Here is a 15,472-nt window from a genome sequence, read left to right as displayed (position 1 = left end):
CTTTACTGAACTCTGCATCTGTGTCCTGAGCTGACACTGAGCCCACCCAAAATGAAGGCCAAGGGCACTAGAGCCCTCCACAGTCCAGGCCCAGCATCCCTCCCCTGCCCAGCCCTGCCCTCAGCCCTGGCTTTGCCCCTCACCCTCTGTGAGCCAGCCATGCTGAATTTCTCAAGCCCCTGGGTTTGCATATGCCGTGACCTCTCCCTGGAACACCCTTTCCACCTTCTCTTTCTGGAAAATCTTGTTTGTTCTTCTTGGCCTTGTTCAAACTCTACTTCCTTTGACAGCCCCTCCCTACTCAAAAGCCATGGTGGCCATGGTATTTCTACATACCTCTCCTCAAAAAGGTGGCATAGGGTGGTTTTAGGACATAGACTCTAAGTTGAGCTTCCTGGGTTCCAATCTCAGCTCTGCCTTTGCCAGTTGCTGCCTGAGCATCAGTTTCCTCATCTGTACAATGGGAGTAATGAGGGCAACCATCCTCTAGGTTTGCTGGGGGAGGGAGTCAAATGATTTATACATACATCACTTAAAATGCTACCTTGCATCTGGTGCACGCTCTGTAAGCCTTAGCTTTTGCCATAATATTTTTTTATCATCTCTTAGTGGACATGCCACAGGATTTTGAGGCTTCTCTGTGCCAGTCCAAAACCTTGGTCCCAGACCCAACCCCAGCTCCCTCCAACAGCAGCTGCTCAAGCTACACGGAGACCCAACATTTGGCTGTGGTGGGGATAATGTTCACGGCACAGACCCTGCTCGGCGTGGGCGGTGTGCCCATTCAGCCCTTCGGCATCTCCTACATCGATGATTTTGCCCACAACAGCAATTCGCCCCTCTACCTTGGTGAGAACTGGGGTCTGAGGGAGGGCCAGGCTCAGAGGAAGGGGGATGAGAGGCCCAGATAGGGGCTGGGCATGAGTCCCTGACCTCTGCTCCATGTGACCAGTAAAGGTCCAGAGAAGACCTAGAGTTTCCTGGGCCTAACCAACTGCTCTTGCCTATTAGAGACTGGGCAGGCACTGATCTGCTGAGGGAAGCCAGGGCCAGAGGAGACTAACCCAGCCTTTGTGTTGCAGGGATCCTGTTTGCAGTAACCATGATGGGGCCAGGCATGGCCTATGGGCTGGGCGGTCTCATGCTGCGCCTTTATGTAGACATCGACCGGATGCCAGAAGGTGAGCCTCAGGAGCGCACAGTTGTCCCTGGGGGCACACAGATGCTAGCTAGCTTATGGATAGCTGGTCTAATAGGAGACAATGAGCCAAGGGACTCAGGTTCAAATCCCAGCAACCCCACTGACCTTGGACATGCCTCTTAACCTCTCTGAGCCTCAGCTTCTTCATCTTTGAGATACTCTCTGTCCTGTCCACCTCCCATAGCTGCAATCAGAATCCAATGAAAGCTGAAGATAAGCTGTAAAGCGCCATCAGACAGGGGAATGGAGAAGCACGCAGGAGAGAAGTTCTGGAGCAGGACTCAGTTACCTTGGGCCTACCTCAGATGGAAACTTACTGGGTTGACCTCTAAGGACCTTTCTAGTTTTGACCACTTAAGGGTCTGGGAACCTGTGCCGAGGGCACCATTTAGGGAACCTCAGTCACTACTCCAGGTAGTAGCTGGGGTGGGCCAAGGAGTAGGATGGAAGCTTGGCCTGAAGGCGCCAGGAGAGGGCAGTGGTAGGGGTCCCCGTGCTCTGGCACCCTACAGGGAATAGGAGAAGATTCCTTTTAGAACAGGTTACTGCGGCATTTCAGCTGCCTGATTGTCACATCTAAGCAGCTCTAAGCCCCAACCTATGCCTTCTACTTCCTGCTACTCAGAAGCCCCATCCCTCACCTGGAGATTTTCAGCAAGCTCTAGAAAGCTCAAGGTCACACACGTATGAATGGATGGACACGCAGATTCTGCTTCTTGTTCTCTGATTTTTGCACAAGGGTGCCTCCAGGACAGGTCTGGGCAGCTCTGAACAGGTCTCGCTAGGAATAGCCTTGCCCCACCTTCCTCTCTTCTAGAAAGCTGGGCCCAGGAGCCAAGCGTGAGCTCTGGTTATTGTCCTTAGGTTTCCCAGACACGTCCCAGTGCCGGGGAAGGGGTGTGTGTGTTTTCTGGCTCAGTTGACATCATCCTGGCAGATGTGGCACCTTCACAGGCAGATGTGGTGTTCCTGTGGACTGACCTCCCTACACTTTCTCTATGGGGGATTTCAGGGGGTGGGCGCGGCGTGTCTGCTGCAGGCGCAGCTGGGTGTGTGAGAAGCGGAGGAGTCAGGGAGATACGTGTGCTGACGCTCGCCAGGCTGGCACAGAAGCAGGGGAAATAATAGGTGGAGGAGGGATTTAGTGCAAAAACAACTTCATTCCCAGCTTTACAGATACATTTGCTGAGTGCCAGTTGTGTACTCTGGCCCCTGGCCAGGTAAGCTCAGGACCAATCACCTGGGAACCAGCCCCGCTCATGGGGTTGGTGTCATTATGCATCTGTGTCTTTATAAAGTGTTTGTGGATGCTATAGCAATTGAAGGAGGAGGTATCTGACTCAGCCTTGAGGTCAGGACTTGGATGGGGGATGTGGGCGTTCCAGCCAGGAGGCACATCTAGAATAGTCTAGTCCTGATTACACCTGGGGAACTTGTTAAAGGTAAGACTCCTGGGTCACCTTCCCACCCCACCCCGTGGTAGTTTTAAGTTGGTCTTGGGTATTTTTGACAAGCACTCTGGTGATTTTGATGAGAATCTTGTGCTGAGAAGCACAGGAGTAGCCCTGACCATAACAACAACAATAATAATAATAATAATAAATCACAATAGTAACAGTAAGATGAGGAAGATGAGCAAACTCCTATACAGCACATACTCTGTGCTGGCACTATTCTAAATGCTTTACATGAGTCAGTTTCTGTGATTCATCACCTGTGATATAGGTACTACTACTGTCTGTATTTTACAGAGGAAGACACTGAGGCACAAAGACGTTAAGTAATTTGCCCAAGGTTGTTATGTTAGTAATGGGAATTCAGACTCAATGGTCCATTTCCAAAGTCCATAACATCGACCACTACACCCAATGCCTGGGTAGTTGAAAAAGCTAGGTCCAAGAAGGGTCAAGGTCAAATGCGATGTAACTGGCAAAGCCACCACTGAAGCCCAGGTCTCCTGACTCTTGGTCCAAGTCACCTCACGTCTCAGAAGCCAGTCCCACGATGGTGGGATCCTGATCCTAACATCACTATGGTCTTCTCTTTCAGGTGGTATCAGCCTGACCTCAAAGGACCCCCGATGGGTGGGTGCCTGGTGGCTGGGCTTCCTCATCTCCGCTGGTGCAGTGGCCCTGGCTGCCGTCCCCTACTTCTTCTTCCCCAAGGAGATGCCCAAGGAGAAGCATGAACTTCGCTTTTGGCGAAAGGTCTTGACGGTCTCAGACTCACCTGTCAGCAGAGTAAGCCCCCTTCACATCCCCACCCGAGTCCAGGCTCCAGCCCCACCTACTTGTTCTCCTTTGTAACCTTAAACTTCATCCCTCCCCGGCACTGCACTTCACAACTTTCAAATCCATTCCTGTCCAGGCTCCACAGCATCCGCCTACAGCCCCACGCAATGAGTATGTCCGGCCCCTTCCACAGCTGAGGAGATTAGGGGCCAGAGGAGGAAATGACCTTCCCAGGCCACAAGGCCACTGAGGGCATCACTGGGATGAGAACCCCAGCCTCTCTGATCCCATGCCCTGTCTCTAAACACTACACTTTCCACCTCTTTGCTCATCACTTCATGGTTTTTGTGAGTTCTAACCGTGCTGTGCCGGAGCAATATTGAGAGCTAGGGGGAGGGGAGAATGGGTGGGAGGGTCTGAGAAGACTTCTCTGAAGGGGTGGAAATTGAGCTGGACTTTGAAGGATGGTGGGAGCCTAGAGAAGGGCGTTCTAGGTGTGGACACAGTAGGCCAAAGAGTTCAGCTGTTGAAATGAATCTGGCCTTTTTAGAAGCAGTGAGGGGACAAACACACATTGAGTGCCTCCTCTAGGCCAGATGTCAGGCCGACACTGGAGCTCAGCACATGGCTTCTACCCTTAAAATAGGCATGGCCTAGTGGGGACAGAGATTCATAGATAAGTAACAAGCCATGAGGTGCTGGAGGACATCTCGCTGAAACCCCTGCTTGGCTGTGGGGCAGGTGGTCTTTCCTCAGAAGAGACCCACTGGGCAGATCAGATGACTGGTCGGGGGGTCTCCTTGTTTTCCACAGACTCACCAACACACGAGACCCTAAAAACAATACATTGGCTCCAAAGCACAAAAGAAAATGACAAAATAGAAACGTTTCATAAAAGTTCAATATACAAGTAATGTCAGCTTGATCAGGTTTTCTTTAATACTCACACACATTTCATGACATTCTGAAAATCTGTACATTTGATTTTCTTGTTTCCCAAGTTCTCACACACACGACGTTTCTGTGACCAAATGTGTGGAGTTCTTCATGCCGATCAATTCTCGGCAATACCCACAAGGTGTCCCACTCAACCCTGACACTGTCTACCTGGAGGTAGCATCTGATCCCACAGGTTAGGGCTCAGACTCACAGTTGAAGTCCCACTTCATTTGCAGACAATAGGCTCACCCCCTGGTTACCTACAACTTCTGTCCTACTTGGCTGCAAATCAGGTTCCCACAGCCCCCTTCTTGGATTCCATGATTTTCTAGACTAACAGCTCACAGAACTCAGGAAAGGACTTACACTTACCAGCTAATTATGTAACAAGGGATATGATAAAGGGCATTGCTGAACAGCCAGATGAGATTACATAGGGCAGGGTCTGGGAGGGTCCCCAATGCAGGAGCTTCTGTCCCTAGTGGAGTTGGGGTGTGTCACACTCCTGGCACGTGGATGTGTTCACCAACCTCAAACCCCATACTATTAGGATTTTTGGGGGGCTTTCTCCATATAGACATGATTGTCCTTAACTCCATTACCAGCCCCTCTCCCCTCCCTGAAGAATTGGGGGTGGGGGTGGGGGGGCCTGAAAGTTCTAAGCTTATAATCATGGTTTGGTCTTTCTGGTGACCACTTCCCATCCAGGAGCCCACTGAGAGTCATCTCATTAGAACAAAAGATGTTCCTCTCATCCAGGAAATTCCAAGGGATTTAGGAGCTTGGTGATAGATGCTCTGGGCCCTTAGGAAATTATACAGATCTTAGGGCTCCATGTCAGGAACTGGGGTCAAAGACTAAGTATTAGAAGATTCTCCTAAGCACTCTTATTTACAAGAGTTTTAGGAGCTCTGTGTCAGGAATATATATATATATATATATATATATATATATATACACACACACACACACACATATATATATTTGCTTATTTATTTATGTTTATATATTTCTTATTAGTAATTGTGGAGAAATCACAATCATAAATTATTTGTTGCTAAGTAGTTCTAATTTCAAAGAGATGATTTGTAAAAAAGACTGTTGAATATTTTGCAACAAGAATAATTCTATTTCATGAGGCAGGTCGGTGCATTTGAATATGCTTGCTGTGATGTGAGCAAGAAAGTTTGGCCCTTGGAGAGAGGGCTGAAAATGTCTTCACCTAGAAAGGCTAGAATTTGAGCCCAAGTCTGTCTGACCCCAAACTTGGCTGTTCTATGACCCTCATGACCCATCTCCCTCTGCCCCCACCAGCACCGCCCCCACCACCACCACTGGAGCAGAGGGTATATACATGGGACACCAACGAGAATTGATATTAGAACAGCCAATAGGGGCCAGAACAGGAAAGGCCTTGCCTGCCAGCTTCAAGAGCAGCCGGCAGCCCTGAAAGGAGGGTAAACAGGGGTCCCGTGGCTCTATCACTAGGTTCTAAGCTGAGAAAGGAACAGAGGAAATGTGTGGGCATGGCTGGAGGTGGGGAGACTGATGCAGCAGCCATGGCTGTGGTCCAGGTGGGAACCGGTGCATTGGCAGTGAGGCAGGCCAAAGGGAGGAGTCCAGGAGCCTCCCAGGAGGAAGACTGCTTGGGCCCCGATGCTGCTTTGCTATGGGGCATCCAAGATGGTGCAGGGCTGGGCTGATGCTGGGCTTGGAGGCAGGGGAAGGCAGGCCCTGCAGAGGGACCAGTTTCACGGGAAGAAGACAGCTTGAAATCACACATGGCACTTACTGGTTCTGCCTAGCTCAGGCCAGAATTTGAATGAGGTAAGGATTCCTAGAACTTGGAGATGAGTTCTTAGAAGTAGGGGTAGTCATAGAGAAAGAGAAGAACCTGGGTTTTTGGTTATGGGCAGTCTCCAAGTTGGGCCTTAAATCTGAGCAGAGAACAACCACCTGAGCCATGGGGTGGCATCTGTGGGAGAAGCAAGGGTGAGGCATGTGTCAGTTGTGTGACCTTGAGCCAGTCATTTCCCCATTCTGTTCTGTCATGGAAGACACTGAGGTTGGATTCCTGGAGCAATATACTGTGTGCCTCGAAGTCTAAGAAGGCACAGTTTTTGGAGTTGAAGCTGCTGTGATGCAGAGATTTGGGTTTTAAGAGCTGCATCTCTGTGATGCTTTGAAACCCTGGCTCCCCGGCTGTGAACCTGTCTGGCTGTCTGGATTCATTCTGTCAGCACATTGGGGATGGGGAGTGAGGAAGGAAGGGGGTGAGAGGTTCTTAAAAAAGAACCGAAGGCTGAGAACATGATGATCTGCTTCCAGCAGCTCTCAGGCAATAAATATTGATGTGGGAGGAATTGTTCCCCCGCCTCCTTGAAGCTGCCTTGGCCAGCTCCGCTCGCAGTTACTCAGACTGGCCCAGCCCACTCAGGCCACTGAAGAGGAGGTAGATGGACGAAGAGGAAGGGCCCAATTAGGCAGAACTGGCAGCCAGAAAGTCCAGGCCCACAGACATGGGAAGTGTAGCTTCTGTAGAGAGCGGGAACAGGCAGGGGGAAAAGTGAAGGGAGGCTATTTCTCACATCCCTTCAAGCATCTTCTCCCAGGCTCAGGGGTCCCCTAAATACCCTCCTATAGCAAATGCAGTTTTTAAAGGTGGTGTGATGGTATGTAATATAAGGGTTGTGTGACCCGGCGAAGGTCTCTGACCTCAGTCTCCTTATCTCTAAAACGGGCAGAAGATTGGACAAGGGTTTACCAGATTCGAGGACGTCTTCTTCTCCTCGAGAATGGCTCCCTATCTCTGGAGCAGTACGTGAGCCCTTTCCCTGTGGGAGAAAAGGGTGCCGTCCACAGCCTCTGCCCCAAGAAGCTCTCAGGTAATGAAGGAAGGCCAGACTCAGACAGGGGGATGACTGACTGACAGCTCAGGTTTCTCCAGGGTCGGTGCTTAGAGTTCTCTGCCTACAGGGAGGGGAGCATGAACAGTCTCCACAGAGAAGACTATACGATGGTAGATGGGGGAGGCTACACGGACATGAAGGGGCAAAAGCTCTGCTTGCCTGCCTTTGATTCTGCCCATGTGTCTGTGGCCTCCTGGTGGCTACCAGACATCCTTCTCAAAGTGAACCAGGGCAGATCTTACCTTTCTGCAAGCCACAGTCACCCTGTCTATAACCAGACAGTCTCTAAGTCAAGCCCCAGGACTCCTGGCAGATGGCTCTCTAGAGCCTGTGGAGTAGAAATGGCCTCTCAGGGGCTCCCCAGCAGGTCATCTGGTCCCATTAGGACCCCATTCAATCAGCAACACTCCTTTGCCCTCCACACCCTCAGGTCCCTCTTAGTGCCTACCCTTGGGTCTAGGCAAGGGGCTGACAAAGGTCTCATCCTTCGAGATCCCCTGTCCCTGCCCAGCCTCTGAGCACCGCTGGCTTCTGTCACCTTCTCTCGGTTCCAATTTCCCAGGAGTCTCCATGTCTGTCATTCTAGGCTGTCTCTCAGAGTCTGGGATTCTAATATTATAAAGTTCTAAATTTTGTATTTCTAGTAAAGATTCTCAAGTACTTGTGTTCTATTATTCTAAGATTCTATGCCTCATATGGTCTGTGACTCCAAAAATTCATATTTCTACATGGTTACAATTTGGGCCTATGAGTCTAGGAGTCTGTGAAATCTGTTTCCTCCCAATTGTTAACCTGATGTGCTTCTTTGGGAGAATGGTCAAGGATGGGGACAGGAGTGGGCAGTAGCAATGGCCCTTAAAGCCTAGGACTTACGGCCAGCTAGGAGGCTTCTGTTCCCTTTGGACTTTGTGCTCCTTTTACAGCCCCTGTGAGGTCCAAGGTGACTTGTGTCTCTCTTATGCCTGGTACCTCTCCCTTGCAGTAACTGCCAGCAGCCTAGGCTGGCTCATGTCCCTAGCAACCCAGGCCTTGTGACTACCCCCCACCCCCACCCCTCCTCAACTCTCTAAGGTAGAAGGTCTTGTGTGATCATCCAGTTCAACCCCCACTCTATCTTACAGATGGAGGGATTCAGGCCCAGAGAGGGTCAAGGTTGTTCCCAGAGCTGGACTAGTACCACCCCACCTTGCACCAGTCTATATAAGGCCAGGTCTTGGCCCAAAGGGCTATAGTGAGTCCTCCCCGCTTCATGGCCTGGTGTAGATCAGAGCTTCCTCAAACACTGAGGCTGGAAGGCACTTTGGGGTGACCTGCTTGAGTGGTTTCAACAGAACCCCAAAGGTGCCACCGTAGGGAGAACCCCAAGGGTGCCACCATATGGAGATTGAAGAGAGGTGTCCCCAGTAGAACTAAGGGCCTTCCACCTCCCTGAACACACACGTGCATATGCACACGCGCATACACACACACATACACACACACACACACACACACACTTCAATCAGACAGATTCTACTTTTATGTGTTTTTGTACCAGTCTTTGGAGTGAGGTTTCAATTGGGGAAAAGGTTTTGCTGCTAAAAACCCAGTTTTCAAAACACCGATCTAGTCCAATACCTCCGTTTGACTGCCAAGGAGACTGAGGCTAAAGAAGAGAGCTGACTGAAAGCTGATCTGGCCCAAGAGTTTCCTTGGTGCCTGAGGTGTCTGAGTGCCGGCCTACCGGGAGGCCAGCAACAGGAGTTAGACATATGGTGTCTGTACCAAACCAGCCTGGGTATGAATCCTGCCTCTGCACTTACAATTCTGCAATCCATAAAATGGGTATAATAACAACGTTCACATCTTGGGGGTTTTGTAAGAATGAAACAAAGTGTGAAGTGGGTTGTTCAATGCCTGACAACCAGGAATGCTTGTTCTTAGTATCTTTCTCTGCTCCAGCCAGCTCTTTAGAGTTTTGAAAATAATGGAAAAATTATCTTTTTTTTCTAATATTCTTCTTACAGCTCACACCAAATTCACGTACAGTGCTAATAAAAGAGTGGGGAGTTAGGCTGACATCTATTGCCTACTCTGTACCATGCATTGTTCTAAGCCCTTGGTATGTATTATCTCATTTAATCCTTGTAATCCACCCATGAAGTAGATGCAGCTATTACCCCCATTTAACACCTGAGGTGCCGAGTTACAGAAAGATTAAATAACCCGACCACATGGCTAGTGAATGGTGGAGCTGGGATTCAGACCCAGGAAGAGCATTGCAGGACCTGGGCTGAATCGCTCAGCCGAGACCAAGAAGCAAGAAAATAGAAACAGCAGCAAAAGTTTGCCAGAATGAGAGAGAGAAACATAGGAGCATGGACCACAAAGATGAAGTCAGTTGTTATAACTGAACCACTTATTTGGTTCTGAGCTTTCTGGTAGTCAAAGGGAAAAGAGAGGCATGGCCTGTTGCACGGATCTCAATACGAGAAAGCCCGAAGCATGTCACAATCTTCTGTGAAGCTCAGATCTCTAGGCACTCTGCTAGAAACACGACCTCCCTCCCGCAGCAGGTAGGAAGTCTAGCAGATAACCCCATTCCCTGTGGCTGCTTGCCGTGGCCACCTGTGATGGAAGCTGAGGGCATCACCTGCCAGGATCAGCGTGGCTCCATGGGGCTGGGGTCACAGCTCCACATAGAGCTTTCCAGGAACCCAGCTTCCTCTGAGGATGACTCCCTGGAGGCCCGGCAGACAGGGTCCTTTCATGTGGGGGACCACACATGGTGTCCGATGTCCTGCAGGCTTGCAGCAGTCAACACATGGCCCCGAGAGGGGAAGTTCTAACCAGGTCACTAGCGCAGGCCTGCTGACCTGGGCAAACCACAACCAGATGTGTCCAACTCCAAATCACAAGGCTTTTGGTTTCAGGAGCTGGCTCTTAGTCAGGAGTTCTCAGAACAGATCTGGAGAGAGAGGCGGGAACTTGTGGAGAACACAGGACTGGAGCTAGGTCAGTGCTCCCAGTACCTACCAGATAAGGCCCAAGTAAAGTCCCTTAGCATGGCGCTCCCAACCGCCCAGCTCCTGCCCCAGCAACTCTTACCCATAGTCAGGATGGCTTCCCCATCACTTTGTGCACTGATAGACCCCTTGCCCCAGCCACACTCCTGCTAGACTATGCCCTTGCTTCAAATAACCTCTTCCTTCCAGTCCACAAATCTCAAACCTCACTTCTCCTGGATGCCTTCCCTGACCTCCCAGCTCCTGAAGGTCTGCCTCTCCCCTCTTGTCTCCAAACCCCATGCTCTTTTTCACAGCATGAGACAGTGTGGTACTATAGGACCCACATTTGAGAACCTGCTCTGCCCATTGCTCCCCAGGTGACACTTCCCCTTCTGGGGCCTCAGTTTCCTTTTCTGCGAAATAGGTGCGGTAATAACCCCTTCACCAGACTGCTACGGGAATCAGATGACACAGTGGATGTGAAAGTGCTGGGTAGACCATATCGGGTTGTACAGGCAGACACTGTGGTTGACTCTACTGTTTACATGAAAACAAGGAACTCACAAGGTTCTGCCTGTCCAAAGGTCGAGCCTGTCCTTCCATCCCTGATAAGAAATGCTGGGAAGTTAATAGTTTACCTTAGCCCTTCCTGCTTCCTGCTTCTATTTCTGGGAAGTACCCCAGGCCTAGTACCCCTCCCTGGGGTCCCAGGACCTTCCTGCACCGCCCTCCATAGCTTAGCTAGGACTAAGAAAGGCGTAAGGAGATTCCCTGATTTTCTTAAAGACAGTGTGTCCAAAAGAAATATTATGTGAACCACATATGTAATTCTAAATGTTCTGGCAGCACATTCGAAAGTTAAAGACATTAATTTTAATAATTAAGTTAACCCACTATATCTAAAATATTCTCATTTTAGCACATCATAAATATGAAAAAAACTAATGACGAGGTATTTTCCCATCTTTTTCATACGAAGTCTTTGAAATGCAGCCTGTATTTGGTATTCATGGCACATCTCAGTTTGGACAAGACATAATCCTGGTGCTCAGTGACCACACATGGCCGGTGGCTGCTGTGTCAGCACAACTCGAAGGTATAAATGAATAACAGACCCCCGGTAACTTACCCAGAGTGGGTAAGACCCAAAGTGTGGGCTCTCAGGCCCCTCCACATAACACCACAAAGGTGCCTCCCAATTCTGCCTGTCTTGCATCAGGGCCTCCAACTCACAGGGCTTAGTGGATAAAGCATGAGTTTTCTACTCAGGTAAGCTTGAGCTCAGATCATAGTTCTGTGCAATGTTGAGCAAGTTACCTCACTTCGCAGCTTCTTTGCTCAGGTGTGAAGTGTAAGACCCCTTCCTTTGCAGGTCCCAGGGAGGATGGAGCAGGAGCCCACATACTGGTGGCCTGGCATATCCTGGAATCCCCATTCTGCTAGGCCCCTGGGGTACTCAGTGTGGACGTTTTGCCCTATTCCGAACCAAACTGAACCTACTTCTGAGCAGTGTACAAGCTTGCCTACATCACATTAGCATCTCCTTTTGATCTCATTTTTCTTCCAAGAGGCCAGCATTGGCCGCACCCATTGCCTGTTAGAGACATCTGTTGCGTTTCTTCTTTTCATGGATATTTATCAGAGGCCCACTATTTTACCTCAGGCCCTATGCTAGGCACCAAGGTTTCAACAGAGAATAAGATAAAGATGATCCCTGAGCTCTTGCAGAGCTCAGAGCCCAGCAGAAGAGAGACCCTGAACAAGGTTTGACTTGGACGTACATGTATATGTAAGATCGTTATTTTCTCTTCAAATCAACTTACCTTCTACTCTGAATGCCCATCTTGCTGGATTAGCAAGACACTCAACTTCAGCCTTTCTTAGGGTTCCCCCACCAAGGTGAAGCAAAGGTCCTGAGGTCTTACAGGGTGTTGAGGCACCAGAGAGGTCTCACCCCCAGCCAGCAGTCCTGTTCAGAGCCAAGAATAAATGGAACACTGCTGGCCCCTATTGCTCCCAATGAGGTGACAGCCCCATACCCTCTTCTCTTTCAGAGTGTTTCCGCACCAACAGGCATATCTGGGCAGAATGTCTGGCATCCAGCTGACTGCCTGGGTTGTGTGTCTTCCAGGGTGAAGATTCTCCCTCTGAGCAGAGTCTGCAGGAACCTCTAGAGAAGCAGGATGGCCTAGTCCAGATTGCACCAGACCTGACTGTGATCCAGTTTATCAAAGGTAAGAGAGCTCAGGCCAGGATATGGGGAAGGGGCCCAGAGGGGCATTTGAGGCTGCACGGGATCCAGCCCCTTCCTGCCCTTCTTGATTTATCTTTCACACCTACAGGCCCCTCATGAGCACCATACGCTCCTGTAAGTCTTTGCTTATATGATCCCCTCTGGCTGGAACATCAGTTTTTATTGCTATCTATCAAAATCTTCCTTGTCCCTCTAGGTCAAGCTCAAGTGCTACTCCTCTCCTTCCCCCAACAAGCCTGGCTCTCCCTCCTCTCAGCTCTCTGAACCCTCAGGGCCAATAATCCTTGCTCTGCTTCTCTCAAGGACTATTAGGAGAAGCAAATGGGGTGATGAATGGAATGCCTTTTGTATAATACAAAAAAAAAAACAACTTTACTTATATAAGGTGCAATTATTATTTCGATTACCACCCGTGCCCTATTGCTATTATTCTGACCATGTCCTGGGACATGAGCTGCCTATGGTTTAGGAGGGTGATAACCACAGGGTTTGCTTCAACACCCATCCCTGCCCCCACTGAGGACTTTTGAAAGAGGAAGTAAATTAGGCCCAATTCTTGGAAGTGTGTCCTAAGACTTGTTGGGATGCCAGTAATCCAGCCCCCAGTTCTTCAGTATCCCCAGGACATGTGGGCGGGGGGGCGGGGGAGGGAGCTGGACCCCACGGGGCTGGGCCTAGAGACAGGAGGGGCTTTGACTTCCTAACCTCAGATCACCCACAGCTGCTGGAAGGCCCCAGCACACTCTCCATAGGAGAGTTTATTAATCACTGCTTTGGCTTCTGCCCAAAGGGAAGCTGGGGCCAATCACTGAAATTGGATCCTGGAATGGGTGTCCTGGGCAGATGGTCTCTGGCTGTTTCAGCTTCTCCATGAGCCTAGAGGAGATTGAGGCAGGGCTAGCCATAGGCCCTGAAGTTGGTCAGCAAGCTTGACTTCTGAGCTTTACTGCTGAGTTCTGGGGAGATCATTGTGACCTGAGGTTTGGCCTTGACCATATGGGACCATGGGGGAGCCAGAGGGAGGAGGAATCATGGCCCTTAGCTGCAGGAGGCCTAAACTCTTAGGGGAAAACAGTCCCTGAGTTAGAGAAGGTCCTTGTCTGGGGGAAACATAGTCCCTGTGCTGGGAGAGATCCTATTCAATGAGAGAGACACAATCTCTGTGCTGGGGGGTGGGGGGGGGGATGTCTAATGGAGGATACATAGACCCTGAATGGAGGGAGAAAATGCTTTGTCTAATGGAGGAGAGGTGGCCTCTGTGCTGGAGGAGGCCCCTGTCTGATGGGAGAGATACTATTGTTGAGTTAAGGGAGGCCCTTGACCAATGGGAGAAACATAGTCCCTAAAGTGAGGGAAGACCTGGCCTCTGAGCTGTGAGAGGCTCCTGTCTGATAAGAAAGACATGGTCTCTGAATGGGGAGAAGCCCTAGCTTATGTGATAGAGGAGACACTGTACTCAGCTAAGGGAGGTAGCTACCTAATGGAGTTGCCCCTGGAGTTCCCCTTTAGGTATCCCTATCTAAGTGAAAGGCATAGCCCTGCCTCTAGGAATTTTCCATCTGTTCTAGGGATAGGCTGAAGATGTTGAAGAGAGATAGAGGATGGGTACAAAGTGCACTGCAATGATTAGCACAGGAGAATGGGATAGAAACAAGGAGACAGACCTCTGGAGTCAGGCAACCAGAGGGGGCACAGGAATGTGGGAGAGGCAGGGGAGGTAATAGCAGACAGAATGACCTTTACATTCGGAGTTAGGAAACCTCTGGAAACTCCTGGCCATGGCCTGGCCTCTCTAGGTGAACTTGGGTGAGTTCTATGGTACCGTCTGTACAATGAGGCCAGTCCTGGCCAGGGTAGCTCATGGGAGGGAAGGAGGCCAGAGCAGCTGTTTGGGGTAAAGGCCACATGTGATACCTTCTCATTCCAAGTGCTGGCTGAATGCGCTGCGTGGCAGGGACTCAGGACAGGAAGCAGGCCTGGGACAAGGAAGGGGGATTCCACAGCCCCAGCTCCTACCCACCCTGCCTAGATGATTTGTCTTTATTTTCTGGCGCCTAAGGAAACAGTTCCTGGCCTGGCCCAGAGGGCCAGAGGGCCAGAGGGCCAGAGGGCCAGCTGACTGTGCTCTGGCCATGCTCTAAGGACAGACAGAGATCTCAAGTGACAGAGGCCCTAGTCCTGCCACTGCAGGAACAAAAGGGACCCCCCACTTGGCCCAGAAGAGCCCCATGGCTGTCTTTCCCTACCAGTCCCATTCGCTCCTCTGATCTTGGAAAGGCCTTTCCTCCTCTCTCCCCTACGCCTCCAGTTAACTTCCACCTCCCCTCCTGCAGGCAGAAACACGTCTTTTCTCTTTTGATGTTAGTGGAGAGAGAGTTGCGCATGTTAGAACAGGAAGCATTCTTGGCTGTCACCCTGGCTGCCCCAGCTGATGAAGGCCCCGAAGCTCTTTCAGACTTACCCCATGTTACATGCCCTTTGGGTTAGCAGATTTGCAGTGAGGAAACCTGTATGCTGGACATCAGTTTAGGAGCTAAAAGGAGACCGGGGAGGTCGTCAAAGCCAGACCCGTCACTTCTATGCCTTTCTCCGTGCCTTTGTCCCTGCTGCGTCCCTATAGGGATTCCTTTTCCTTCAGACCCGTTCTTCAGGCCCTACCCCTGTCCTGCCTTGAGAAGCCACCCAGCACTGAGCCTGCTCAGTGTTCTCCTTCTCTGGAGGTCTTGGTCCTGCTCCAGCATCTTGATAGTTGATCATATATGGGACTGTTTGTCCATTTGTTCATTCCCTCCTTTATTCCATAAATATTTATTGAGTGTCTGCTATGCCCCAGGCTCTGGAGATTCAGCAATTAACATAACAGTCAAAAATCCCCCTGCTCTAAAAGAAGTTTATATTCTAGTGGAGCGACTAGAAACTGGCTGAGTGAGTGAAACATGTGGTATGTTAGG

At 50.3% G+C, this 15,472-nt stretch overlaps 1 protein-coding gene across 3 annotated transcripts in view; it reads left to right on the top strand.

Moving 5' to 3' along the window:
• SLCO2B1 (solute carrier organic anion transporter family member 2B1) overlaps positions 1-15,472 on the top strand; it is a 47,057-nt gene that overhangs the window by 17,987 nt on the left and 13,598 nt on the right. For all 3 annotated transcript variants that reach the window (XM_042905608.1, XM_042905609.1, XM_042905610.1), the window contains 4 exons: positions 610-849; positions 1,083-1,181; positions 3,251-3,441; positions 12,399-12,501. In XM_042905608.1, coding sequence (XP_042761542.1) covers positions 610-849; positions 1,083-1,181; positions 3,251-3,441; positions 12,399-12,501 — 633 coding nt within the window. The remainder of the gene's footprint in view (positions 1-609; positions 850-1,082; positions 1,182-3,250; positions 3,442-12,398; positions 12,502-15,472) is intronic.

Source organism: Panthera leo, chromosome D1 (genome assembly GCF_018350215.1).
Source record: "Panthera leo isolate Ple1 chromosome D1, P.leo_Ple1_pat1.1, whole genome shotgun sequence".
NCBI lineage: Eukaryota > Metazoa > Chordata > Mammalia > Carnivora > Felidae > Panthera > Panthera leo.
Note: the sequence above shows the minus strand (reverse complement) of the source record. Positions and strands in the feature narration are given on the sequence as shown.